The sequence below is a fragment of the Phyllostomus hastatus genome, unplaced genomic scaffold (assembly GCF_019186645.2).
Source record: "Phyllostomus hastatus isolate PE091 unplaced genomic scaffold, TTU_PhHast_1.1 phas_scaffold_442, whole genome shotgun sequence".
Classification (NCBI taxonomy): domain Eukaryota; kingdom Metazoa; phylum Chordata; class Mammalia; order Chiroptera; family Phyllostomidae; genus Phyllostomus; species Phyllostomus hastatus.
The window spans coordinates 3,629,692-3,657,487 of NW_025334030.1; the positions used below are offsets into that span (position 1 = coordinate 3,629,692).

Below are 27,796 nucleotides of genomic sequence, written 5' to 3' on the forward strand. Positions count from 1 at the left end.
AGGAAGAGGTGAAACAAGCAGCTGCACTGCAAGACTGCCAATGACACCTCCCGGCACAGTCGTGGGCTCCTGGTCTCCACATGCCCCGTGAACCTTCTCACAGCAAACAAGACAGATCAGACCAACCCAGCTCTGCACAGAGATGCCTGCCTTAAATCTGTTGCTTCATTATCTGTCTGAACTCTTCCAAGTTGCTTATGCTATAGTCTCTCCCTATTTTTATATTTTTGGCAACTGCTTAAGGTATAATTCACATTTACCCATTTAAGTGTATAGTTCAAGGCTTTTAATATTCACAGAGTTGTGCCAACATCATGACAATCTATTTTAGAACATTTTCATCACCCCTAAAAGAAAACCCCTTACTCATTAGCAGTCACCGTCCCCCCCCGCCATTTGCCCCAGTCCTAGGCAGTGACTCATCTTTCTGTCTCTGTAGGTCTGTCTATTCTGAACATTTCATATCAATACAATTATACGATACGTGCGTGGTCTTATGTGCCTGGCTTCTTTCACTAAGCGTCACATTTCCAAGGTTCACCCACATTGTAGTGTGTGTCTGAGCTTCATTCCTTCTTATGGCTGAGTAATATGTCAGAGTATGGACAGATCACAGCCAATGAATTGTTTCCACTTTTTGGCGTTGGTGAGTGTGAACAAATGCTGCCGACATCTGGCTACAGGTTTTCATGTGTACATGTTTTCATTCTCTTGGGTATATTCCTAGAAGGAGAGTTCAGGGTGAGGAATGCTTGACCTCTTAAGAAACATTTGCCTTTAGCTTTAAGTGCAAATATAATTCACCTATCTCATTTATTCTTTGATTCCTATTAACAGCAAGTGGGAGACGGCAGCTCTGTTTTGTGTGTGTGTGAGGGAACCATAAAGCTACCATTTGCATGGAGTGCCAGCACATGCCAATCACCGTGTAAAGTGACATAACTGCAGGAAGCCATTCCATCCTTGCAACAGCCCTATGAAGCTGGCATTATCTTTATCCTCATTTTGGGGTTAGAAAATTTAAGTATTTTTGAACAAGGCCGTACAGCGATGTGGCCCAAGACCTGAACCCAGTTCCTTCTCAGTAAACTTTAGGTTCTCACTGGCTCCCAAACCCTCTGCTTTTTGGTGGACTCTGGAGGGTCAGCTAATTTTTACTCGGATTTACCCTCGGCTTTTAGGGTGGTAAGGTCTGCATGTCTTGTTCTACTTGACCCTCCTACATAGGACACTGTGGACCACTCTGCCTTCCCTCTTCTCAGTCTCTAGTGTCTTTCTTGTATCTATTGCAGAGTCCCTTCCCTTCTTTGATGGGTCTTCCCACCTCCTATTCCTACACTTTTCAAACTGCCTGAATAGTCTGCTTAAAACACAGATCTGGTCGTATCACTCAGATTAAAAGTCTCAACGTTCCCCGTCACTACTAAACAGGATAAATTCCACCTTCCATAGACTGATCTGTAAGACCTTCATCTTTCCCCACCTTCTATCCTCCCATGTCACACTCTACAATCCCACCACAAAGAACTGTTTGCAATTCTCCAGAGACACTGCGTGTCATTTCTCTTGAACTTTCATAACCAGTTCTCACTGCCTGGAGTGCCCTTCCCCACAGAGCTCTTACACATCCTTAAAGTCCCAACTTCAATGTCCCTCTTCTCTCTGAAGCCTCCTTCCTATGGGTACTCCCTACTCAACCTTTCAAAGCACTTTGGTTTGAAGTCTTCAGCACAAGGTCTTGTATCAGACTCCTTAGCTGGCCTGTGTGTACTTTGAGAACAGAGATTGGGATTTATTCCATTCTGTATATTTCCAGAACAAGACCTTGCTTGGTTGAATGAGCAAAGTAATGTATGATCTGTATCTGCACTGTCCAGTATGGTAGCCACGAGCCACATGTGGCTAATGGGACATGCTGCATTAAAAACATACTGGACTTCAAAGAGTTCATGTGGAAAAAGAATGTAAAATATCTCTGATGATTTTTATATGATTAAATATTTAAAAAGTATTTTACATATATTGGGTTAACATATTACTTAAATTTAATTCAAATTTAACTCACCTGTTTCTTTTTACTTTTTTAAACGTGGAGAGTAGAAAAATTGAATTACATCTGTATTGGTCTCCCAGCTTCCTAATTGCTTCTCTTGGTATAAACCATACTTTCCATAGCAATCAGAATGATTCTTTAAAATGTCAATCGAATCAAATATCAAATGCAATTGAGTCTCATTATTAGTGGTTAAAGTCCATAAATTTGCCACAAACACTGAATTACCAAATATTGAACCACTGCACCTGGGACAACACAGGGTAAGGTTCCTGCCAGCCTTTGGTCACACTTGCATATGGATCAATACATAACCACATTAATGAGTGTTTCTATTTAAAGACAACTGTTTATTGATTCAATAACACTGGACTCAATGTAATGCATGCCTGTGGGAAGCTCATCTAACACACCCACTTTCTCTGTAAGGCACATCACAGCCTCCTTGCACTTAGGAACATTAGGCAGCGCTTTAGCATTATGCTTGGGAGCCATTTTAAAAAGCAAAAAATAGTGACAGGCTGACTCAGAGAACAGGCTGACAGCTCTGGGAGGGGTTTAGGAGTGGGGTTAGGTTGAGGTTGAAGAGAGTAAAGGGGGGATAAATGGTAAGGGGAAAAAATACAGTAAAAAAGGAACTTTTTAAAAATCACCAACCAAAAAGCATAAGAATGAGAAAATATGTGGCACTAAACATACACAAAAAAGACCCTTGTTCCCAATATTAGAGCTGAAACAACAAGAGTGTTGCCTTATTAATCTCAGCTGGGAAAGTGCACATCAGGAGACAAAAATCTTTTCCATTCTATGCATGTCTACAGAATGTACAGCGTCTAAACTCAGACACAGCCTGGAGAAAGGAAGGTACGCTTCCTCTGATTAACGCCCTGGTGCTGGCGTGGGAAACACGGAGAGCTAATAAGTTCCTTCCCCTATATTCCAGTCACTCTCTCACTAGAATAAAGGGCCCCTAGGCCCGCCCGCTTACCTCGTGCAGGCGAAGCGCTCCTAATGTCACCAGGGCATGGCACGTGTCGCCCTAGCCCCGCCCACACACTGACTTCATTGCCCCGCCCCCGTGACGCTACAAGCCTTGGCCCTGCTCCAGAGCCAGCCTGCCTGCCCTAGGACAGACGCGCGACGTCCTGCGGAGGTCGCAGTTTCTGCTGCTGCGCTGCCGCAAGAGCCGGGGAAACGGTGAGTCACCTGGGCCCTTCCAGTCGGCCTCTCCCGGAGCCTCCCCGCGAGCAGGACTGGGCGCTCGTGCCCTTCGTGGGGAGGGGATGACCTAGGACCGCAGACCCCCTTTACTGAGCCCGCCCGCGGCGCTCGCGCGGTGCATGGTGGACACTGTAGTCCCCATGGTGCGCAGATTGCGTTTGGGGTACATGGATGGACTATATCTCCCAGAGGCCTTTAGGCGGGTTGTGGGCGGTGTGCGCGTAAGCCCCGCGGGGCTAAAGGTCTAGTCCTCTAAGCCTTTGGACCCCGGCCACTGTTTGCTTTGCTCGGACTTGAGTGCCCGTTCTCTCGAGGTAAAGGGACAGTGGGGTCGGTGCAGTGTGCCCGTCGCCTTCTCCCAGGACGCTGATGCGATCCAGAGAGGGCCTCGGGGTTTTCATGTACTGTTGCTGGGTTGGCTGGCCACCCGCGGGGCTGCACTGACAGCCTGGCCTGGGTGGGTGGAGGGACTCGGTGCCACGGCGGGCTGCGGGCCCCGGCGTCCCGCTTATCACAGCTCCCACGTCCTGTTGTAAGGCAGGCTGAGGAAACACCATGTTCGGTTTTCCGCTGTTTTCTCAAGGAAAGGGGATTGTGAGGAGGGTCATGGCGATAAATAAGTTCTTGCTGAGCCTCCTTGGTGACCCCACTGTTGGCCGCGAGCTCCTGGATCAGGTTGGGAGGCAGTGGCTTGGCCTGGCTTTGGGCTCAGCTTCATTGCCATCCACGATCTTGGTTGAACTCACGCGTCATTTGAGCCTGGGTTTGGGCACTTAACTCGTTTATGGTTGTGTGTGTGTGTGTTTCTGTTTTTCTCTAAATGTTCCCAGGAGGCCTCTCAACAGGTGTCAGGTAAGGAGCAAGCAGCTTTCAGTTTCTCTAAGAGTGGGCCGAAGATCCTCTGCATCAGAATCACCGAGGCCCTCGGTAAAAAGGCCAGTTCCTGGGGCCTCCTAGATGTTATGGGATGTGGTCCAGAACTCGCTATTTAGTAAGCTCCCCAGATAATCCTCAGGCACACCTGAGGCTGAGGACCTATATCCTGGAGTGAGGAGGATGGAGAACCCGGGGTATAGCATTTATGCCAATTTTTTATGTATTCTGTGTCATGCCGCTGGGCAAGGCAGGGCAGTGCTGAGACCAGTGTGTACTGGTATTTTGTTTCTTCCCTCAAGGCTAACCTAAGAGTCAGGGAGTCAAGTGGGAGAGATAAGCCAGCTCTGCCTTGCTCTCTGCCCATGAAAAGTTTCGAACATGTAGAAAAGTTGAAGAAATTTTACAGCGAATACCTATAGAACACCATCTAGAATGTATAACATTTTACTGTATTTTATCATAAATCTAATCAACAGCTCATCTTATTTTTTTATGTGTGCTAAAGTTGCAAACACCAGTCTAGTTCCCCCAAATAATTAATCATGCTTATAATTGAGTAGAGTTTAGAATAATTCTTGCTTTTTTTTTCTTTTAACTAACAGAAGCCCTGGGTATTTGAAAAATTTGTCTCCCATCCCTGAGGAGCTGGAGGTTTTTCCATGGACTGGGCCTCTGGAACCAGAAAAGAGCTTTACATGGGCTCTTACAAAGATTTTTAAATAGTGGTTTTAAATCACCTGAAGAGCAGAAACATGGATTGTATGACACAGAATAATCAGGAACCAAAGTTGTTTTGACGGGAAGCTAAAGGAATGTGCCCTGATGGCCAGATTGCCCTGGCAGATCACATTGGCAATAATTGATTTCTGTCATTAGCTTGCATGCTCTGTTTCTGCTCCTTACACTATAAGCTTGCCTGGTTTGAAAGCTGCTGGTTTCGTATGTTTTAAAGCTCTAGGGGAACAGGGCTGCAGAGCCCAGTAGATAAACTTTAAGTCCCTTGGATCCAGGTACTCCATTCTCTGGCCACAGACACTCTCCCAGAACCAGGGCTGCCCAACCTTCTGGTGTCTCTGGGCCACACATTAAATGCATTGCAACATGTAATCACAAAAAAATCTCAGGATGTTTTAAATAAACTTACGATTTTGTGTTGGGCTACATTCACAGCCATCCTGGGCTGCACGTGGCCCATGGGCTGTGGGTTGGACACCCCTGCACCTTTCTCAATTGTCTTAGAGGGACAGAAGGGACAAGTCCTGTGAAAATACATCTCCACTTTCAAAAACACATATTTTTACTCGTAGGGGACATAGAGAAGTGTGGCAATTAAAGTTAAGGCATCTTATATTGATGTTTCTGTCCTTATGTGGAAGGAAGGAAGTCTTGCTGGTGGGAAGCAGAAGGAATTCCTACCGAAAATGTTGGACCTTAGTGGGAGGAGACAGGAGAGCCAGGCCAGCAGCAGTGGCGTGAGGTTTATTGTGCCCCCATTGGGGGGCTTGAAAATGGGAATGCACAGGATGGAAGTATGCTTATTTCTAGGACCCCACAAGAGGTTGCTGTATTCTCTCTACACAATCAGGATTCTTCTAGAGAGTCTCTGGGAAGACAGCTCCCTGCACTGCAATTTAGTGCTGCAGAGGAGAGGGGTTGCTGGGCCGGGGTCTGGAGAAGAACCCCTCTCTGAGAGGGCCAGCCACCGAGGGATGTGCAGGTCTGGACACTCCTGAGCCTGCAGGCCTCCCCCCACCCCCCCACTGCTACTCTGGGAATCAGCAGGCTCTCGTGATAATGGTGGGATCCTGGGACCAGAACTGCCCAGATTCGGCAGACCACTCTGGAGGCCCTTCTGTTACTTCCAAGCTGTGTGACAGGCATTTGCCTTCCCAGAGCCTCACTTCGCTGCACCTGTGATAGGTGAAAAGCAACAACTGGGCCAGATGAAGACCTATACCCCCGGTGTGTGCTATGAAGACTAGGGTTTCCTAACATCACACAAAGTATGAAACCGTGCAATGCAGGGTAAGGAAGTCCAGTGGCATTCTGATGCTTTCCATGAAAGCAGTTACGATGTATTTCCCTAAGACATTTTTCATCCCCTTTTTGGTGCACCTAGTCTGTAGGTGCTGTGAGCCATTGTGTGGTGTGTCCACTGGGTGATCCCATGCCATCTATTTTTACCACAGTGATGTGTCGTGAGGGTCCAATAAAAACTGTGAACGTGCCAGACACATGATGTTTTCAGTAAGTGTTGATTCAGTCTGAATTCAGATCTATTCCAGTGTCTGCATTTTTTCCTTCAAGGAGAAATAGAGGCCAGGGAAGGTGGAAGGCAGTAGAAAAGCATGGACGGGTTTCCCTGGGTGGGGTCTGAGGAGAATCCTAACCCCTTATTAATTCAGGAAGAAGTGAAATATGGTTGTCATAGTGTTAATTAGCAGTAGCCTCACAATTTACAAGTGAGGAAACAGCAAGGAATGAAATCTCATTTGCAGTGTGCGCCCTTTGCCTGTGCTCTGTACCCCCTGGCAGTGCTGTCCCCTGTGTTGTCCTCACAGCAGCCCCGGGAGGTAGCACAGGCATGAAGCAGCCAGAGCTACTGAGTGACTTGCCCAAGGCTGCTGAACAATGGGGGACGGGGCTTCAGATCCAGCCCTCCCGAAACAACAGGCCAAGGGAAATGTCGGCTTTCCCGGCCCCAACATGGAAACTGCTCCCTGGAGTTGACTATGACTCAAGAAAGGGTTTCGGGTTTTTTCCCCCTCCTGTCTGGATTTTTGGCCATAAACAAAAGCACTTTCATCAAGAAGCATGGATTGCATCTCAGCTGAGGCTGTGCTCTGGCCCAGTAGCATTTGGGGGAGGGGGGTGCATTTAAGTTAGGAATAATAGGATGGGAAACCTAGTTAATTTAAATTAACCCCAAACCTCATGGATTTGCTTATTTAACAAACCTGTGCCATGTGCTCATACAAGTTGGGGAGTCCCGGTGTCTTTGGTGGGGCAGAGGAGTGAGGGACAAAAGACCCCCTGGCGGGGAGTCTCAGGAAAGGGTCAGGTTTTCTGGAAAGACTGTGGGCGAGTGTTCGGGAGGCTGGGAGAAGGATCTGCGGAGGGATCCATTGGTGTGGCGGGTGGGTCTGGGGGGGCCGGCATGCGGTGTGTTCGAGATCTGGAACACAGGGCCAAGTCCGGACTTCTCCTGAAACCTGACCAGTAGATGAGATAGCGGGTCTGAGAGCTTTCTGAGCATTAGCAGTACTTGCTGACAGGTCAAGGATTAAGGTGCAGAGAAAAGTCTGGAAGGCCACTCAGGCATCCACCTTGGTGACTGGGGTACTGCTGACTGAAACAGGGCCCACAAGACGGGGCAGAGAGCTCCTGCCCGGGAGCACCAGCCAGGCTGTGGAGGGACTGGCCCCAAATACCATCACTACCCTTGGGAGCTGCCAGTCTGGCTGGAGAGGCTGGGCCCTTGACCACAACTTTCTCTGTCCCCCCTGTTCTTAGTGACTCTGTTGGCCAGGCAAGGAACCTCCGTCCACCTTCCTGCAGAGCCTTAAGCAAGGGCCCACCCAGTCCCTGAGGTCTCAGTGCCCCACACACAGACTACCCCTCATCTCCCCAGGAACACCTGCCATCACAAATTCTCCTTTGGGTTTTGCTGAGTACCTTTTGTAAATTCCTCTCAAGTGTGAGCTGGCTTCCCAGCTCAATTTGCAGCATCCTGAGAGCCGGAACCACGGGTGATTGACTTCCGTGGAATGGCTGAATGACAGAGTCAGGAACCTTACGTTTTTTCAAGTAGATAGTTACTCGAAAGAAAAGAGAAATAAACTTGGGCAGTGGCGGCTCTGCTGAATAAAACTGGTTCATCTTAGAACTGGAGTTCTGTGCTGCTCCAGGCAGAAGGCCTCACGTGGTCATTTGACTGTGTGACCACCACTTGTTGCTTGACCATTACCCCCTCCTCCTTATGCTGTGTTGCTTGAGGCTCAGGCCACGGTGTTTGTTCCATGTAGACAGGTCAGGTCACACATATGTTTACCTGCTTTGCCTGGGGAGCAGGGAGGCCACACTGAGCCATTTCCCCCAAGTATAGTCCGTCAAACTGGCCAGGAAGAAGCTGTGCCTGCTGTGGGTGGGCCAAGCACTGCAGGTTTCCCCGCCTCCAACAGCCACCTATTGATTTCAGGACTTTTGGGGACCCACAGTAGTAAACCAGGCATAGTACAGGATGTGGAGAGCTGTGGGACAACCTGATTTTCAGGCCCTCGTCTCACTAGCAGGGAAGGTGGATGTACTTTAGTAGCTGAGGATCTGGCCCATCTCCCCATGCCGCCTGCTAAGCCCCTCTGCCCTCAGCTCCTCACACTCTCCTGGCACCCACTCTGCCCAGCCCCTGGGCTGTGTGGGCACACTCCAGACCTCTACGCTTAGCCCCTCTGCCTGGACATTTCCACAGCTGTGCACAGGGCTTGCTCCTTACCTGTGTAATCTTTGCCCAAATGTTCCCTGCTCAGAGAAATCCTCCCTGCTTAAAACAGAATACCTCAGCACTCCTTTTCCTGCTCTTTGTTCCTCCATGGCAGCAAGTGTCACTGTCTGCCATACTGTTTTACAGCCCCTCACCCACCCCCCGACTAAGCTCCATTAAGGCAGATGTTGGTGAAGTGCTGAGTTGCAGGGACCATGGTCTGTTTGTGATCTGTCACTCCAAGTACAGAAATACAGTTCTGAATACAGAGTTGAATTTCCAAATGAGCATTCATCGGTTAGGTTCTAGTCCATTGGCCCTACTCTGTATCGTCCTTGAGTGGCCCATGAGCTCAGAGGCACTGATGTGTCCCCTGGGGAGACAGCATGTGTGCCCCTGGCTTTTGTTCCCCTTCATCAAGATGAAAGCAGGGGACAGGTCAGGTCATTTCAGTGTTTGTCTTTTTTGTTCTGGGTACATGAAATCCGTGCAAACTCCCATGATGGAATTCCACCATGCAAAGCACTTGTTGGGAGTGTAAAATTCTGTTCAAGCATATTTTGAAAAACATGTTGGTGAATGTGTGAAAATAAGAGGGTGAAAATAGGTGTAGTGGAAGGGACGTTGGGTGTGAGTCAGGGCACCTCATGCAGCCAGGGAGTGGCCAGTGGGTGCTTAGTGGAGATAACCCACTGTTATCTCCAGCACTATACCTGGTCCTGCCTTTGGAGGGTGCTTAGTCAATGTTGGAAGACTGCGTGAATGTCAGATGAGACTTAGGACTTTGTGATTTTTTCATGAAGTTTTCCAGACTGAGAGGTCGTCTTCCTGATGTATGTGAGTCATAGAGCAATATACACACAACTAAAAATAAGGCAGTCCCAGATACAATGTGAGCTCCTGTGTTTCCAAGGAGAAGATCCAAAATAGTTCTTAATCTTAGCTTGCAGGAGTAAACTCTTCAGGTCAGACGTCCATTTAGAGTGATGTAAATTCAGTTCCACTTTCATATACTATTTCATATAATGTAGATTTCCCTTTCTTCCCTCTCACCTCTGGGACTTCTTGTCCTTGTCACAGACGCCAGCCCTGTGTGATCATCAGTGCAGGTTGGCTGAGCACCCCCTGCTACTCGGACCCATTCGCTGGACTGTCTGTTTTTCTCAGGTTTTTTCCATTGGTCCTGTCATACAGCTTCTTACTATGTGCCCCTTAAAAGGGTGTTTGCAGCAACGTACAACCATTGTAATAATGGGATCTCATGCCAAATCCCATGTTTTGCCATGTAGACTGCTCACCCACGTTTTATGTGTGCATTACACATGGGATTATTATACTCATGGTATGTAATCATTATACACATGTATAATGCACATCTTTATTTTTCCCTCAAAAATTTTGGGCATAAAGTGCACATTATACACGGCAAAATACGGTAGTTACTTGTCTGTGACATGTCAGATGAGACATGTCATCAAATGTGACATGTCTACTGGTTTGGGGCTTTTTTGTTTGGACTGATACCATCCAGGTGACCTCTAGAAGCATGTCACACTGGTGCTACGATTACTACAACTAATGTTCTTCACCCAACAGTACTTTGTTTAAAAGAATTGAGGTTGTCCTGTAATGTTAGAAAATGAAATGATGCAGAGACACAGCCCTCACTGTTTTGAGGGACAATGAGGGAGGCTCTAGTAGATATTCAGGTACATACAGCAGCTCTGAGCATGTGAAAGCAGAAAGGCAAAGCCAGTTTCTTGGGAGTGTAGAACTAGGGCTAGGGGAACTTGGGCAAGACCTGGCTGCAGGCTGAGCTCCCCCCTGGGCAAGCGAGGCCAGCAGGCATTTGTGTCTGAAATAAGACTCTTGCAGCTGGGTGGCAGGGAGAGTGTAGTGGCCATGTGGCTTGGCTGCACTTAAAGGCCTCGAGCCTTTTCCTGGGTCTTGATGGTGTGTCTTGGTCTCAGATAACTGATTAAAATAGAGTCAGTCCAAAGACTGTTTTGTGTCAGCTTCACAAAGGCAGAGGTAAGGAATTACTCTTTTCCGGGTTCCGTTTTGATTGTCGAAGTGAGGCTTGTTTAGACTCATTGCATTTCTAAAATTAGTCCGAATTTTAGTTACCAAGTCCTGCCTATCCAACAGGCGCAACAGACGACTTGTTTATTCACTGGTGGGTGCAGCTGTGTCTGTTTCTCTATCCTCTACTTTTCGTTCCCTTCTGTCTGTACTTCCTTATTCTGTGCCAACAGCAGAGTGCAGAACTCGGAGTCCTGTCCAGCCCGGAAGGCAGCCCCGAGGGCTGGAGAAGAAGGCCGGGTAACAAGTCAGAGAGGCCTGGGCTGTCCTCCTAGCACTGGCTCTGGCTAGTGGCCTTGGCAAGCCCTGCAACCTTATCAGTGTCCATTTTATTGTGTCTTTGGGGATTTTCTTACCTGCCCTTGTCTGCCAGTTGTTGACCTGTTAGCTCTCCGGGTAGGGTCTCTGAGGTTAGAACTACGTCGGATGGCCTTTACATTGCAATGACAGGTCTAGACCCTCAGTTTTACTGGAACCCTGGGAGGTGACGTGGTATAGAGAACTGACTCATGCTACCAAACTCCTGTGAGAGCGATGGAAAGACCCTAACACCATCTTCTGAGAGAGGAAAGCAAGCAGACAGTCCAGTGCTCCTTGGAGCATTTCTCTTCCTACAGGCAAAACTGGCTTATAGTCAGTCACCTTTCCGGACTGAGGAGGGATACTCATTTATACATTTAGCACAATTATAGTGACTGTTTGGAGGAAGAAGCGTCAGAGGAGCTGCTTATACTAGAAAAATGAGAAACTATACATAAATAACAAGTTTCTGTATGTGTATTTATATATAAATCATCTAAAATCCCACTACCCAGAGAAACCACTATCACTTAACATTTGGTCTGTACTATACAGATGATGGTGTGTAATAGACAGATGACCCTTGAACAATGCAGGGGCTAGGGGCGCCAGCCCCCCACACATGCCGTCATAAATCCACGTATAACTTTTGACTCCCCCCAAAACTTTACTAATAGCTTGCTGTTGACCAGAAGGTTTACAGATAATGTGAACAGTCAATTAACATACTTTATATGTTGAATATACTGTATTCTTACAATAAGTAATCTAGGAAAAAAACTGTTAGAATCACAAGTAAGAAAACATACATTTATGGTATTTATTGAAAAAAATCTGTAAAGTGGACACTTGCAGTTCACACCTGTGGTCAGGGGTCCCCTGGACATGGGAGTGTGCACTCGGAGAGCAGAGCCACACCACACGTGCTGCTTTCACATTCCTCCTTCGCCCAGTGCCATGTCAGGACCGTCTTTCTGGCAGTAAAGATAGATCTGTGTTATTTTTACAGGGGGAACACAGGAGCACTGTCTGGGTAAACCAGATGGCTAACCAGTCCCTTTGCTTGAACATCAAAACATTGACACCTAAAAACATTCTTCCATGTGAATCTTTTCTCACGTGTTCATTTATCTCTAGGACAAGTCCCTGGAAATGGTAATGAGCCAAAAAAGAATGTACAAGTAGTAAAACTGTCCTCAGAAAAGTCGTACTCCCGCACTCTGCCATGGCCCATGTGCTGGAGATACTCTGTCATGGGGAGTCAGAGTGGTTTGTCGAGGCTTTGACAGGAATTCCGCGTGATGTGAATTGTGCAGTTCCTAGAAATCGTGATGCCTTTTAGTTTACAACCATTCTTTGAGTCTTGTCTACTTTTGATTTCGCTTCTGATTAAGAGCGATCCATGTAGTCTCTGTTCTTTTTCCTTATGTGCCCACTTTCCCATGCTCTGCTTGTGTCTCTGTAAGTACAAGTAATGCAAACAAGTGTTTGTGTTTACTGAATGCTATGGCAAGCTTTGAGCTGAGTGCTCTCCATACACAAGCTCATGTCTGCCTCATCCCAACTCTGCAGGTCAGGGCTGTTGCTGCTGTTCTACAGATGACAACACAGATTCTGGACAGGTAGCCTAATGGCTGGCATGGGACTTAGTTCTAGTGGGGAGGATTCTGCCCTTGCAGCTTAGCCTATGGCATCGGGGCTCAAGGGTGGCTTAGGCTGATGCATTGGCTCCGTCGAGTTGTGATACTTACTGATTGGGGAGGACGTGCAGGGCTGGGCGGGAGGAGAACAGACATGGGAAAACAAGATCTGCTTTCTGGTCTTTTTCGTGTCTTGTTTTGGAGTATTAAGAATTCCCAAGGCATCAGAAACACCTGTGTTCAAGTGTAAAAGTAAATGCTTCACAGCCACCCACAAGTGATGCTGTCTCAGAGAGGGATTGTCTTTTTCATCCTGCTTCTGTTGGGGAGGACAGTGGAAGATGGACTGCATTCAGGATTTCCCAATCCTGCTGGTGCTAGAACTCAGCAGCCTGTGGGCCTGCTCAGCGAGCCAGTGGCCTCTGAGGGAGGTGGTATGAGCTAGAGAAAGCCAAGTCCGTAATGGGAGCTTTTCCATTATGGAGCACTTGTTTATAGACTATTTCCCATTCCCTCATTGCCTCCTGGTCTCATTAACCCTGCCTTCTCCTCCCAGCTTGGTTGGGGATGTGCCCTGACTCCTGCGTGGGATCTGATCTTTCGCTAGACTTTTCTGCACACCATTGGTCTCACTTTGCAATTAAGTTTTGGGTTTTTGTTGTGATTATAACACCTGCCTCCCCCACTTGATTGTAAGCTTCTGGAAGGCAGGGACTGCCCCCTTACTCCCTGCCTCTTCCCCAGCCTGTACCCTGCACAGAGTGGGAGCTACAGACTATCACCATGAACAGACTGATGGTCATTCCGGGAGGCAACACCGCCCCCCTTCCAAGGGCCTGTGTTATCTGTTAAGTGGCCCCGACGGGGATGTGAGGGAATAGGACAGTATGTGGCACTGCCAAGGGAGTCAGCAGCCATTTCTGGCAAATAAGGGCCCCTGTTCTAAGGGCACCTCCTGCTGCATGGTCCTTCTTCATGGCTTCTCCACATCCAGGTCTTAATTCTCACACAGCCTCCAAGGTGGTCAGTCGGGGTGTGGATGAGGAAGTCACATCTGGGCCAGGCCTCCCAGAAAGGGACGAGCCCCACTTGGACCTGCGTACTTGGCAGAGGCTGAGTGTGCTCTCCTTACCCCATCCTCTGGGCGGCCCTGGAGATCCCAGGGACCTAGCAGGGTGTATGGTTTCCCTCTGAGCCTTTGCTCCTCCTGGAGCAGTGGGCACTTCTATTAAGCACATGGAAGCTGCCTTTCAGTTTTCCCAGCAAAACCCAAAGCCCTGCTCCTGGCCAGATGCCTGGAACCTGCCTCCTGGGGACAGTGAAGCTCCTCAGAGGCCAGCTGGCATCCTGGTGCCATGGCTGCAGGGAGGGTGAGCCCCTCTGGGGAGAGGTAGGAGCAGGCCAGTTCAGCCCTGGGAAATGCAGCTGCTGCCAGCCAGCATCTCAGGTGGATGCCCAAGGTCTGTGAGCAGAGTGCATCACTGATCATGGAATCCAAGGCAGCCGACCAACAGGAGTGATGACCCTGTAGGAGGATTGCTATTGTCTCCTCCTTTCCAAGAGTTGTCTCCGGAGCCCCAGAGCACGTAGCCTCCACTTGGCTGTGCTGCAGATGAAGTCTGCTTGGCTAGCTGAACAGGCTGGGTTCGATTAAAGTCCCCCAGGATCCTGTGAGGAGCGCACACCAGGATCCCCGCTGTTGTGGGAACAGAAGCTGCCCTGGCAGAGGCTCTAGTGCCTGTTTTATTTTCTTTCCTGTTGGAAGCCCTTCACCATGAATGACAATAATAACGGGTGCTGTTTATTCAGTATTCTTGTGTGCTAGGTCCTGAGCTACTGTGGGCATTTTGCATACACTATTTATTGTAAACCTTGCTCCAGTCCTGAGAGGTACATGGAATCACCTCATTTACAAATAAGGAAACTGAGGCTCGGTGAGGGCACACAGCTAGGACGTTAGGGGTGGACCTTTGTTTGAACTAGTCTGATGCTTCCTTTAAAGCCTTGCACGTTGAAGCAGGCATTCCTGGGGTGGGGCCTGGTGCCACAGCAGCAAGCCCAGGGACTCACCAGGACAGTCCCCTGGGTCGCAGGGCAGTTCCTCTGCCTGCAGGTACTCCCGTGCGTTCCGTGGGGGTTCATTCCTCTAGCACAGCGTTTCTTTAAAGGTGAGATGCAGTCTCCTGGAGGTTTCCTGAGACCTTTCAGTCTGAAGGTTAGGACTATTGTATTTCTGTAAACACTAAGGCGATACCATTCTGTTGACCTTTTTTGTTGTGTCAGTGTTCACATCCATGTACAAAAGCAGTGGGGAGTGAAAGCACTGCTGAGCTCCACCCAAGGCGGTGGCACCAAACTCTACTAGTCATTGTAACTGTGTTGCACACACATGTGCCTGTTTTGTCTCAGAAAAAGCAGTAACAATCTTTAGCTTTATTAAATCTTGACCCTTGAGTACACATCTTTTTAATAATCTGTGCAATGAAATACGAGGCCCACAGAAAGCACACACACGAAGTATGACAGCTGCTTTAGGGAGAGGCACAGTCACAGTTCGAGTTGCAAGCTGGTGGACTAGCTCTCTCGTCGCACTCCATGTCTCGTAGATACTCCCTGTCTGCTCTGACAGCTGACACACCCCCTGTGCTTGCTCAGACTTGGGGAGTGAGCAGACATTTTCTTGAAAACAAATGAAATGAGCCTGCTGCTTCAAGGAAAACAACTCACCTTTGTATTTTTTTATGTTGCCAATTATAGATTTATTTCTATTTGTTACCAGTGATAAAATGTAAGCTTTCAAGTAAAAATTAATTAGAATTTTGGAAAACTTGTACCTATCATTGTGAGCCTGAGAGCTTCCTGCTATACTCTTCTGGTGAGATCTGTGGTGATACTGACAATGTGAGTTTTTGAGGGGGATGTTACATAGTAAGATGTGTCGGCATTGCTAATGTGCATAATTTGGGCTCATGTATGCTATTACAGAATCACGCATGTGTAAAATGTCCATCACAATGCAAGGTAGACCAATGAGTTATAATGCAGCAGCGTTACAGGTTCCATGATGCAACCTTTAAGAAACTAGCACTTGTCAAATTTGGGTACAGTGTTGAAGAATGTCTGCAATTATCTGAAGAGACTCTTCAGACACTCCTCCATTTCCTAACTGCTTATTTGTGGGAGGCTGTATTTTCCTCAGGTACCACAGCCAAAACCTCATATCACAACAGATTGGATAGAGCAAGGGACACGAGAGTCCGGCTCTCTTCTCTAAAGCCAGACATTTAAAACGTTTGCGAAAATGTAAAACAAGGCCAGTCTTATCATTAAATTTGTTGCAGAAAATAGTTATTTAAAAAAGTTATTTATGTTAACATGTAATGTTTGTTATTTTTAATGAATTAATAAGTACTTTTTTAAATTCCTCATTTTTGACTTTTAATATGGTAAATACTGATAGGTAAAACCCACAAAACAAATTCTTTTTGGAGTCCTCAGTATTCAAGTGTGGAGAGGGTCCTAAGACCAAAAGCTTTCAAAACCACTGCTCTAGCAGAGTTGGAAGGAAACTACATTAGGAGGTCCACCTCCTTGGCGCCGTCCTCAGTCCGCCAGGAGTGCCCAGTCCTGTGGAGACTGGTCTCAGCGTCAGACTGCCTCTCCCCACCCTCTCAGACTGACCCTTCCTCCAGAAGAGGGTGTTGGTGCCTGTCCATAACAGGTCCTGTCAGGGGTGAAAGAGATGGGGGGCCAGGGTTGGCACCCCCATGGCAATGTTTAGACTGCAGAATTGAGTTTGCAGCAGTGGCTATAGCCAGTGAGGAGCATATCCTGCTGGCAGGGGCTCAAGCCCTCCCAGCTCCCACTGGGAGCCCGCCTGGCGGCCTTAGGCTGCCGTTTGGCCTGGCTTTGGCCCTGGATCAACATCAATGTTCTCTGTAGTAAGTGATGAATAGTTGGGAGCAGAGCAGAATGCCAGAGGCGTTTCCCAGGGCCCAGAGGTCTTGTGCTTTGCCCTTCCCTCTGGGAAATGGGGAGACCCAGAGGAGAGAGCAGCTAACACCTGGCACCAGGAGGTAGAAACTCTGTCCCTCTTCATGTCTCCAGGAGTCAAAGCTGCCCCTCACTGACCTATCCTACAATTGTATTCTTTTTAAGTTTTCATTTTTAATTATGCAAATAATACACAAATGCCATCTTCTTGTTAAACAAATAAAAATAAAAGTATCGTGAAGAAAAGCCTGCTGCTCTTGACTGTGTCTGTCAAGCTTTAACCCCAGAGGCGAGGATTTCAGTCTGGAGTGTTTTTTCACCATCTCTTTGATTTCTGTCCATACATGCACAGAGAGAACTGTCTAGACTTCAGTGAGTTTGGAGTTTTTTGAGACAAAATTGTAATTCACAACCATACAATTCACCCTTTCAGAGTGCACACACACAGTTCAGTGGGTTTAATGTCACAGAGTTGTGCAGCCATCACCACTGTCTAATTCAAGGGCATTTTCATTACCCTGGTAGACGAGTGTTTTCACTCTAAAGCATTCTTCTCCCCTGCACAGCAAGACTGCCAGGTACCGGGCACATGTCATCACTGCTCTGCACACAACTAGCCAGAAGGCAGGGGTTCTAGTCCCCGGTCCCTGGGAAGACTGAGGCTCAGGGAGGATCCATGACTTGTCCAGTTCAAGGCCAGGACTACTGACTGTGGAGTTCCACACTCTCCGTGCTCCATGTTTTTCCATTAATTGGTGGACTGACAGATCCTTGCTGCTCTATGAATGGGAGAGGGGATGGGGTCTTGGCTTCTTGCCATCCTGGCACCCCCTTGGAAGACTGCATCCTTTCCTTGAAGCTGTCACATTCCTCAGTGACTGCCTAGAGTATTGTGTTGGATAAAGACAGGCCCTGGGATTGGGGTTGAGGTGAGGCATAATGAAGCAGTTTTGGTTGGTTTCATGGCCCCATACCCTAAAATCCACAGCAGGAGTCCCAGAACATCATTTTCATCCTCGCACCTCAGAAAACACGCACCAGGTCCGCCCCCCAGCTCACCTGGAAGAAACTCAGCCGCTGCTCTGTGTATATGAGAACTGATGAGTCTTGAGACATGGCTGATGGTGGAGCTGTGTGAAGATGCCAGAGAGAGGGGCTAAAGCTGGGCTTGCAACATCTGGGTGCAGAGCAGTGGCTGCTGGGGTGGGGTAGGGGTGGCTTTGCAGAAAGTGCCTGGCCCTGTGCCTGGCAGAGCTGTCCTGCCATCGTGCCCCTGCCCCCAGGTCCCCCAGGGCCTGGCCTGTGGGAAGGTGAGGTGAGATTGCAGTGGGGAGTGGGCAGGCGGTGGGTCAACAGACGTGGAGACAGGCTTCACCTAATTTTAGGGTAATTAGAATAATTCCTTCCTATCTAAAGCACAGTGGGTGCTAGGCTTGCATTTGGTTGTGGGCGCACAGAACAGATTAAGCCTCAAGGGGCACATACAAGCCTGTCCTCTCCTCCCTCCTCTGTAACGGATCCAGAGACCACTCATGGCCTCCCTCTCCTAGACACACCACCCCCTCCTCCCTTGGGGCTCACTTAAGTCTGTCCCCAGCTCCTCTGGGCCTCAACCTATGGCCCTTTTCTTCCTAAAAGTTGCCTTGCTGACCCCTTCAAGGACACAGACCTGTGGTGTGAATGCGTGAACAGCATGGGAAAGCTGCAGGCTCACAGCACGCACTCAGGGCCCCACAGTGCCTTGTAACTCGTCAGCCGCTCACCCCAGGCCGCCTCCCTGCTCTGGACTGTTCCTTCTAGGCGAAGCCTCGACCTGAAAACACAGTTGAGGGGACATCGATCTTCTTTGTTAGATCCTCAAAGCCCCAGTAGCCCAGCCTCTGCCCTACACACATTTCTGAAGCAGCTCGGTTTCCAAGGGCCAGTGGCATCTCAAGTAGGAGCCATTGGGGCTGTGGCAGCATATCACGTTTTTCCAGTGTTCAGTGGAAAATTTCCCTGCACCCCCAGAACTGGGCCTGAAAACAGGTAAATAGAAATTGAAGGTTCAGGGGAATTCCTTGTAAACATCTAAAATTTTGACTTGCAAGGCCATGTGATCCAGGACATGTAACTGAGCTGGGTTGACTTTCTCTAAAATGGAGATGCCAGAGAGCTGACATAGGCTGGTCTGAGGACTGAATTCATATTGTTCAGTGTCACAGCCACAGCTAGTGCCCAAGGGATGTTAATAACCGCATTCTGATGGTGGTGGGAGCATTATCCTCTAGGCACTTCCTCAGCGATGTCTCTTGGACTTCTGCAATCTCACAAGGCTTGGGAGACAAGTGTGTTCTTGGAACATGCTGTCCTCTCAGCCTGTGTTGGGCATGATTCTTGCTATACTTTGATGGGCCTCAGACAGGTGTGCCGGTGCTGTTACACAGGGACTTCATGCAAGACTTTTTGGATTTAATGTGCTTCGGCTCTCCGAGAGCACTTCTGCCCCAGTGCTCACGGGTGAGTTGAGAGGAGCCAGGTGCTTATCAGACCTGAGGCGGGTGCAGTCTGAGCCCCAGGGTGCCTGCTCTGGCCCTCACACCTGTGCTTTGGCTGGTCAGCTGCTGAGCGATCAGCTGGATCTCTAGCTCTGTTCTGAATTTTTTGTACTTTATTATTTTGATTGGGCAATACCTTTGCATCTACAAAATCCAGAGGCTGTAAAAGGCTATACTGTGTAAAGTCTTTTGGGCTGCCAGAGGAGCTCCTGTTCTGTTTAAGGATAAACTTGGGAAGGTTTTCAGACAGTTCCCCATTTCTTCACAATTCGTAGTTACAAGATCTAAATGGGAGGCTGAAAGGCCTGCCTTAGGTTTCAGGGGCTCTAAGTTGACTTCATTGAACTCCCAGGACCCCAGGCCTGGCTGTCCTCTGCTGGCAACTGCAGACCCACAGGTCTCACGGCCCCTTCCTCGGCCTCTCATCACCCACACTCTGGCAGCAGCCCAACATCGAAGTCACAGGTGCTGAGATCTCAGCGGCACGTACGTGTTTGTAGCTTCATTTGTGCAGTGTGTGTTTTTATTGGAAAACTGTTTGGCTATTAGACATGTGACTTTATAAAAATACCACATTTCTGTAGTTTTTATTACACCTTAGACAATAGAGGTTTGTTTAGTTTAGGGTTGTTTTGTTTTTTTTTTTAAGATTTTATTTTTAGAGAGTGGGGAAGGGAGGGACAAAGAGAGGAAGAGAAACACCAATGTGTGAGTGAACCATCTATTGGTTGCCTCTTGTATGCTCCCGAGCCAGGGAGCGGGTCCACAACCCAGGCAACCTCTCCTCACTGGGAATCGAACCGGTGACCTTCCAGTTTGTGGGATGATGAACCAACTGAGCATTTGGTTTTATATTGAAGGCAAGTGGTGGGGAAACTGGGGTTTGAATTCTAGAAATCTTCATGAGCCATTTTTCAGAAACCTTTCTCCTCGACAGGATACTCCTTCAAGGGTCCCACCCTAGTCTCTGCTGCAGTTCAGGAAGGTAGCTAGGGTTGAGTGTGGATGTGGAGGGGAGGAGAGAGAAGAGGAGCAGGGTCCTGCTCCCCAGGGAAGGGGCAGGAGAAGGGCACGTGGTCAGTGCCTGGAGTGGAAGCGCCCCTGTGTATGTTCTGAGCATGTGGCCTGCGGCAGTGCCTGCTGTAGGTGCAGAGGACAGCTCAGGGTTGGGGGGACACCAAGGGAGGCCTTTGCCCCATGTGTACCATCATTATGCTGTTGGAATTCCAAAAGTAGAATTCTTTTGCTCTGGAAGATAATAATTAGACCTAGTGATTTTTTTAAAAAAAGGTTTTATTTATTTACTTTTTACAGAGGGGCAGGGAGGGAGAGAGGAAGAGAAACATCAATGTGTGGCTGCCTCTCATGTGCCCCCTACTGGGGACCTGGCCTACAACCCAGGCATGGGCTCTAGACTGGAAATTGAACCAGCGACCCTTTGGTTCTCAGGCAGGCGTTCAATCCACTGAGCCACACCAGCCAGGGCAGATCTAGTGATTTTGATGAAAAGGCAAGTCATGCCTGCATCCTCAGAGGTGATGCCTGGTGTGTGTGCATGCATGTGCTCCCTGGATGTGGAGGGGATTGGAGTATCCAGGCTGTTTCCTCCCTCCTGTTACCTAAAGGTGCTCTAGTCACTCACCTAGTGCAATGCAGCTCTTCTTCCTAGCCTGCTCAGAGCATCCCCAGGGCCTGGCCACTTCCCTGGTGAGTTGGGGCTGCATAGTGGACAGTAGTCAAAATCTCTTACCTGAATCTTGTCACAGGATCCAATCAGATGAGCCCAACTGTGAGACACTTGCAGACGTGTCAAACTCATTTTCACTGGGGGCCACATCAGCCTCGCTGTTGCCTTCAAAGGGCCGAATGTAATTTCAACTCCTTAACAGTTAAGGAGTAGCTACATTTATACAGTCTTTGAGTTGAAATGTAATTTGAGACATTTATACAGTCTCAAAATTATTTCAGACATTTATACAATCTCAAAATTATTTCAGCCCTTTGAGTTGAAATTACATTTCAACTGTATAAATGTAGCTACTCCTTAACTGTTAAGGAGTTGAAATTACATTCGGCCCTTTGAAGGCAACAGTGAGGCTGATGTGGCCCCCAGTGAAAATGAGTTTGATACCTCTGCGCTAGAAGAATCCCGGATGGACATAGGATGGGAGTTTGTGGCGGGTGCTGGCCCTTGTTCCAACAGACTCAGTGTATTAACAGACTCTGTATCACAATTTTCTGCAGACAGGAGTCAAGCCTCATAAAGAAAAGTCCTTTCTCTCCCATTAGGATTCCTGAATGGCTCCCCGCCTGGACAGGGGTACCTTTAGAGATGTTCTCTAGAGGCTCTGCCACTCCCTGTTCTTGACCCTGTGCTGTTGGAATTCACCTGCCACTGGGCATGCGGGGTGGGAGGGTCACTCAGGGTTCAAGGCTTGCTCTGTCTCTAATACGAATATGCCACATGACCTTGGACACAGGTCCTGTCTTTTCTTGGCCTCCATGTCCTCAAAGGATAATTACAACCAGCAACTCACAAGAGCAGGCATATACTTTATAAACACTTGGAAGATGTTCTGCTTCATGATGGCCAAAGAAATAAAAGTAACCAAATGTCATCTTAACATTACAGATTGTGATAGCAGTATCCAAACTTTGCACCATAAATTGGCATCACCCTTCACAAAAGGTATAAAATGCCGGTACCCTTTGACCTGATAATCTCACTTCTGGCAAGTTTAGCCCAAGGAAATAATCCAAGAAATGGAAAGGGCATTGGCCAAAGGTGTTCCTTTTTTTTTTTTTTTTTAATGAAAATAACAAGTAGCATTCTGAATATCTTAGAGGTCAGTCAAGTAAACAGTGATGGGCCCATGTTAGGGAATATTAAAATCGATAGTCATGGGTCTTGCAAGATGGAGGACACGCGCAACATTAAAAAGGCTGAAACTTGCTTGTTACGACGGCCACTGTGTAAACACATGGGTGCCTGTGCATCTTACCAGCAGGGACATGCAGAGAGACTGGCTGCATTAAGATGATCAAATTGGGCAATTTTGTTTTCCTTCAGTTTTTAAATGTTTTATTGACAAATAATCACACACTGTAGTTTCCCCATTTAAAGTGTATAATTCAGTGATTTTAGTATATTCACAGAATTGTGCAACCATCATTATTCAAGTTTTAGGACATTTTCATCACCTCAAAAGGAAACCCTGCCCTTGCTGTTCTCTGCCCATCTATCCCCCAGCAATCACTCATACCCTTTCTGTCTGTATGTGTTTGCCTGTTCTGTATGTTTTAATAAGGAATCACAAAATATTTGGTCCTTTGTGTCTGTTTTCTTTCGCTGAGCACATTTGCAAGGTTCATCCATGTTGTAGTGTGTGTGTCAATACTTCATTCCTTCTCCTGGCTGAATAATATTCCGCTGTGTGGATATATCCAGCTTGTTTATCCATTTATCAGTTGATGGACGTGATGTTTTACACTTCTCAGCTATTATAAATAATGCTGCTGTGAACATTTGTGGACGAGTTTTTGTGTGGATCTACCTAGGAGTGGAATTACTGGGTCACGTGGTAACTCTCCATGAACTGCCCTTCTCTGTAGCAGATGCACTGTTCTCACAGCTGCTCCCTGACCCCCATCAGTGTGTGAGGGCTCCAGTTTCTCTACATAATGCTTGTTACCGTCTTTTTCACTTTAGCCATCCTAGTAGGTACAAAGTAGTGCCTTGTTGTGGTTCTGATTTGCATTTCCCTTTTGGCTTACAATGTTCGGCCTCTTTTCATGTGCTTATTGGACATTTGTTTATCTTTAGAGAAGTGCCTACTCAGATCCTTTGCCCATTTTTTAATTGGGTTGTCTTTTTGCTAATAGGTTAGAATTCTTTATATTTTCTAAATACAAGTCCCTTAGCAAATACATGATTTGTAAAAATTTCCCTCCATTCTGTGGGTTATCTTTCTTCTTTTTGGATGGTGTCCTTTGAAGCACAGTTCTTAATTTTAATGAAATTGAATGTGTTTTGTTGCTTGGACTTGGTCCCTCTGGCCCTGACCCTGATTCATCAGATTTAATATTTAAATCTAGTGACTCCAGGCTTCCTCCTCCCTGGCAGGATTATTTGGGGGCCCCCAACACTGTATGGTTGTGAACTGAACACTGGCAGGCTCCAAGAGGGAGCTGCATCCACTAGGGGAGTCACTTTCACTGGATCTTCTGTGCTGTATAAAATCTAAACAGGTGCTCAGTGAACAAACATTATGAAGGAAATGAGGAAAAGTGTCCACTTAACTGACCCCATCTTCCTTCCCACCCTTTTCACCTAACAAAAAAAAATGGGCAGAAACACAGCCTTGTACAGTTGGCTCTGAGAGCCACTTCTGGGGGCGCTGGTCTGGGCCTGGTGGGGAGAGGATGCAGAGGACCAGCCATGGCCCAGGAGAGGACAGCTGTGAGCAGGGGAAGGGGGGCCCGAGGAGTGAGTATACAAGGAATAAGGGGATGAGAGGACCAGGGGATGAGAGACAGTACTATGCTGGGCAGCAAGGGGGAGCCAGACCGATGAGGGAAGGAGTCTGGCTTCTTGGAAGCCAGGTCTGGCCCAGCCCTGTTGCTGAGGAAGCTGCCCTGTTTTCTCCCTGAAACAGCTCCCCAGAGCCTCAGTCCACCCAGGCCCGCACTGGAAGGAGCCTCATCTGTCTACCAACTCTGAGTACCTGGGATTAGAGGTAAAGTCTCCCAGATCCCCTCCTACAAGGAGGCTGGCACAGCACTCTGAATGTTAAGAGAGGAGGACCAGTGCCTGAACCTCACTGGAGAGCCGTAAATTAGGTTCCTGATGGGGGCAGGGCTCACCTGACCAGCTCTGTCCTCCTTACTGACTGGCTTCTGTCCTTGCCTGGCTGCCCTCACTTACCCTCTTCCACACAGGCAGTGCAGGTGACCACTGAGGTTAGTAGCGTCTTGAGAAATGTGGAGGATGGTGGCCCTGGGCTGGGCACCCGGGCGATATGGGACATCTCCAGGATTAGAGGTAGGGTAGTAACAGCTCTACTGAGGGGAATTGGTCCCAGCCCATCAGCCCTGCTCTGCCTAGTGTGAAGATACGCAAGGAAGGGAGTAAAACATGACCTGAGCCCGAAGGCAGGGGACACCTGCAGTAGGAGCCACAGGAGGCCATGTGCTTAGTCTCAGTGAGCGTGGCTCTCTAAGGACTGCCACACAGCAGCAGCCCCTTGTCACATATCAGTGCCTACTGGCAGTCGGGGAGGTGAGAGCGTAGTTCACTTCCGGGTTTTTCCTCCAGATTCAGAAGCCTCAAAGATGTCTCATGACCCACCCCCTCCTTATCCTGGAGGCCCCACAGCCCCGCTTCTGGAGGAGAAAAGTGGAGCCCCGCAAACCCCAGGTAGGGTTCTGTGCTCTTGAGTCTCTATCTGATCCTGGCCCTGTCCCTTGCCCACTGCTGAAGTTGCTCATGGAAGAGCCCTTCCACCAACAGTGCAGCTGGTGCCCTCTGAGCTTCCTCTCCCTGCTTTTCTCTGTCCAGGCCGAACCTCCCCAGCTGTGATGCAGCCCCCACCAGGCATGTCGCTGCCTCCTCCAGACATTGGCCCCCCACCGTATGAGCCACCAGGTCACCCAGTGCCCCAGCCCGGCTTTATGCCCCCACATGTGAATGCAGATGGCGCCTACATGCCTCCAGGTAAGTTGGGAAGGGATTCACAGGGGAGTTCAGGGGTCTGCCCAGCCCAGCGGGACTGCTATCCAGCCTTTGCTGCAGGCAGGCTGGTGTTCTGTGGTGTTTACTGCTGGGACAGGGGGACATGGGAAGGTATCACAGAGCCAGGTGCTACTGCGAAAGCACTGTGGACGAGCCAGAGGAGCCCAGGGCCCTGCCAGGAGGGATGACGTGTGGGAAGACTCTTCAGGGAACCATGGCAGGTGCTATGGACTCTTGGGTGCTATAGAGGCCACTTCCTTTGAGTCCATGGTGGAGGCCTGGTCTCCTGCTCACCCAGCAGCTCTTCAGAGGGACTGCTTAGGCCAATGAATGGCCCAGGGCTCCTGCACAGCTGTCCCCAGGCCAGGTGGGCCAAGTGGCACTGCAGTGCAGGACCTGACACTGGTGGGAAGGGAGAGCCCTGCATGCATGAGGGACTGCTGAGCAGCGAGGCTTTCCTTCCCATGGCTGAGGTCCTTGAGCACAGCGCGCAGTCCTCAGAGGCAAGGGAGTAAACGTATCGAGCTGACACAGAGGGGAAGTGGGGGCCTTCTTCTCAGCTCTCTGCCATGTCTGGCTAGGTCAAGTATCTTCTCTGTTTTGGTCCCCACAGGGCAGGGACCAGGAAGGGCTAGGAGAAGGTGGATGGTTACCTTGACCCTGGGCCTGGTCCCCAAAGCCTCAACTATGTCCTGGGTGCTGGGGGCCTTGGGGCTTTGTGCTCACCTCTCACGTGGAACAGGTGACAAATCAGTGACCTGTCTGCTGTCTTCTGTGCCGTTCCAGGTTTCTACCCTCCTCCAGGCCCCCATCCATCCATGGGCTACTACCAGCCGGGGCCCTACCCACCAGGGTCCTACCCTGGCCCTGGGGGTCACACAGCCACAGTCCTGGTCCCTTCAGGGGCTGCCACCACGGTGACAGTGCTGCAGGGAGAGATCTTTGAGGGTGCACCTGTGCAGACAGTGTGTCCCCATTGCCAGCAGGCCATCACCACCAAGATCTCCTATGAAATTGGCCTGATGAACTTCGTGCTGGGCTTCTTTTGCTGCTTCATGGGGTAGGTGGTGTCGGTGCTTGGGGAGGGGGGGCAGTGGGGGTTACGCCTGCCCACCACCCAGCTGGAGTAGGTCTGGTGCCCTCGGCGTCTTCTCTTCAGGCCTCCCAATCTCTGATTCAGGTGTGACCTGGGCTGCTGCTTGATCCCGTGCCTCATCAACGACTTCAAGGATGTGACACACACATGCCCCAGTTGCAAAGCCTACATCTACACATACAAGCGCCTGTGCTAACGGAGCTGGACTGGATCCTACTGTCAGTCTGGCCCCCTGTGCTTTGCTCCCCACGCTCAGTGGCTCACGTCCCCAGTCCCACTTGGGGGTGGAAGCTGTTTTACCGCTCCCCTAGAAGTCTTGTCCTCTTTGCCTTGCCCTTCCCTGAGCATCTGACTCTTACGGCAACAGTTCTGTTGGATTTAAGGCCAAGGGTCAGCGAGTGGCAGGGAGCTAGCACTGAGCGTGTGTGTTGCTGGTTTGCTTTAAGAAGATAAACTAGGTAGGGCCTCCCTGCTGGGGTCTCACTCCTTCATTTTTGTATGAGGTACAGGTTTGGTCCTGATTATCCTTGGGACCAAAACCAGCTAGAGCAATGGCTATTTTCCAGACCTGGCCCTACAATGGGACTGCTCCTGTAGCTAGGTTCTGATTTGTTGGGCTGGAAGTAGGGATGTGAGCCCAAATAGGCAGGGTCATATGGCCAGGGCTTATTTCTGGGCTGCTAGAGGTAGGCATGATGGGCAACAGCAATGAGACTGGCCCTCAGAATTCTCAGGAACTCAACACCTTGTCCAAGTGCTCAGGAGCCACCTGGAATAAGAGGTCAGCACAACTGAAGTTCATGGGATAAGTCACCAAGGGACTTGCCTCTGGCCCTTGTCCAGCTCCCTTTCTGGCTGTGCCTCTATGATTATCTTTACGGGGGCCAAAAGGAATGCCCAGCTAGGACCAGAGATGGCAGATAGGGCCCCTCCCTGTGGGTACACTAAAGATTTACAATGGTCTCTCTGTGGATCCCCTCTAGTGAACACTGGGCCCTTCACCCAGGCTGACTCAGTTGCTGTTTTTGCTCCAGGCACTACAGTAGGAGCAACTGTAGCACTGGATTGGGGACCAGGAAGGAGCAGCAGCCACAAGTGGCAGAACTACCCTGGTGGATGCTAATCCTGCCGTGGGCCTGAGGCCATGCTGTCTATTTTCTGAATGGTTTGTCTGTGAACTTGCTCCTGTGGACCCCTGTACCCTGCTGCCACCCCTCTCTCCTGGTCTCACACTGCCACTGCATGGCATTTTGTCACTGTGAATTGTGGTCAGTCTGTTTGTAGATTCTCATTAAATTGGTCCTTTCATTCCCTGCCTTGGGTCTGTGCTCTCTTGCCTAGCTTCCTTCTTTTGCAAAGGAAAGAGGGTGGGGCTACAGGTAGTCTGAGGGGAGGGGCCTGGGGGGTCGAGTCGTCAGGGTCTCAGTGCTTACGCTGTACTGACTGCCCATGAATGACACTGGCACTTAAGTACCTAATTAAACCAAGCCAGAGTTAGTGTGGACAAGCCTTGGCATTCCAGCAATGGCTGGGCCAGGGCATGTGTTGGCTACCTTACTGATACTGGTTTTACCCATCTCCACACCACAGCATTGGCCCAAGATAGCTGGAGGATGGAGCAGCCCAGCTCAAGCTCAGGGTCATCCTACCCAGGAAATAGGTAGCTTTGTTCCCTTACATAAGACAGAGGCAGTGGGGCTAAGGCTTCTGGGGGAGGCGGGACAGTTAGTCTGGGCCCCAGGTTTTAGACCAGCTCTGTCCCTACCTTCATCCAAATTGTGGAAGTA

At 49.1% G+C, this 27,796-nt stretch overlaps 1 protein-coding gene across 5 annotated transcripts; it reads left to right on the plus strand.

The window, feature by feature from the left end:
- The first annotated feature begins 3,116 nt into the window (after positions 1 to 3,116).
- On the plus strand, positions 3,117 to 27,324 carry CDIP1 (cell death inducing p53 target 1). 5 transcript variants are annotated; one of them, XM_045820760.1, is made up of 7 exons: positions 3,467 to 3,588; positions 23,838 to 23,918; positions 24,497 to 24,598; positions 24,740 to 24,895; positions 25,700 to 25,973; positions 26,094 to 26,227; positions 27,044 to 27,324. In XM_045820760.1, exons 3-6 carry the CDS (start codon positions 24,514 to 24,516, stop codon positions 26,203 to 26,205), a joined length of 627 nt encoding a protein of 208 aa, XP_045676716.1. In that variant the 5' UTR covers positions 3,467 to 3,588; positions 23,838 to 23,918; positions 24,497 to 24,513; the 3' UTR covers positions 26,206 to 26,227; positions 27,044 to 27,324. The 5 variants fall into 5 exon arrangements, with proteins under 5 accessions (XP_045676713.1, XP_045676715.1, XP_045676716.1 ...); XM_045820757.1 differs by lacking the exon at positions 3,467 to 3,588 and adding an exon at positions 3,117 to 3,250 and having other exon boundaries at positions 26,094 to 27,324; XM_045820756.1 differs by having other exon boundaries at positions 3,468 to 3,588; positions 26,094 to 27,324.
- Positions 27,325 to 27,796: the final 472 nt, after the last annotated feature.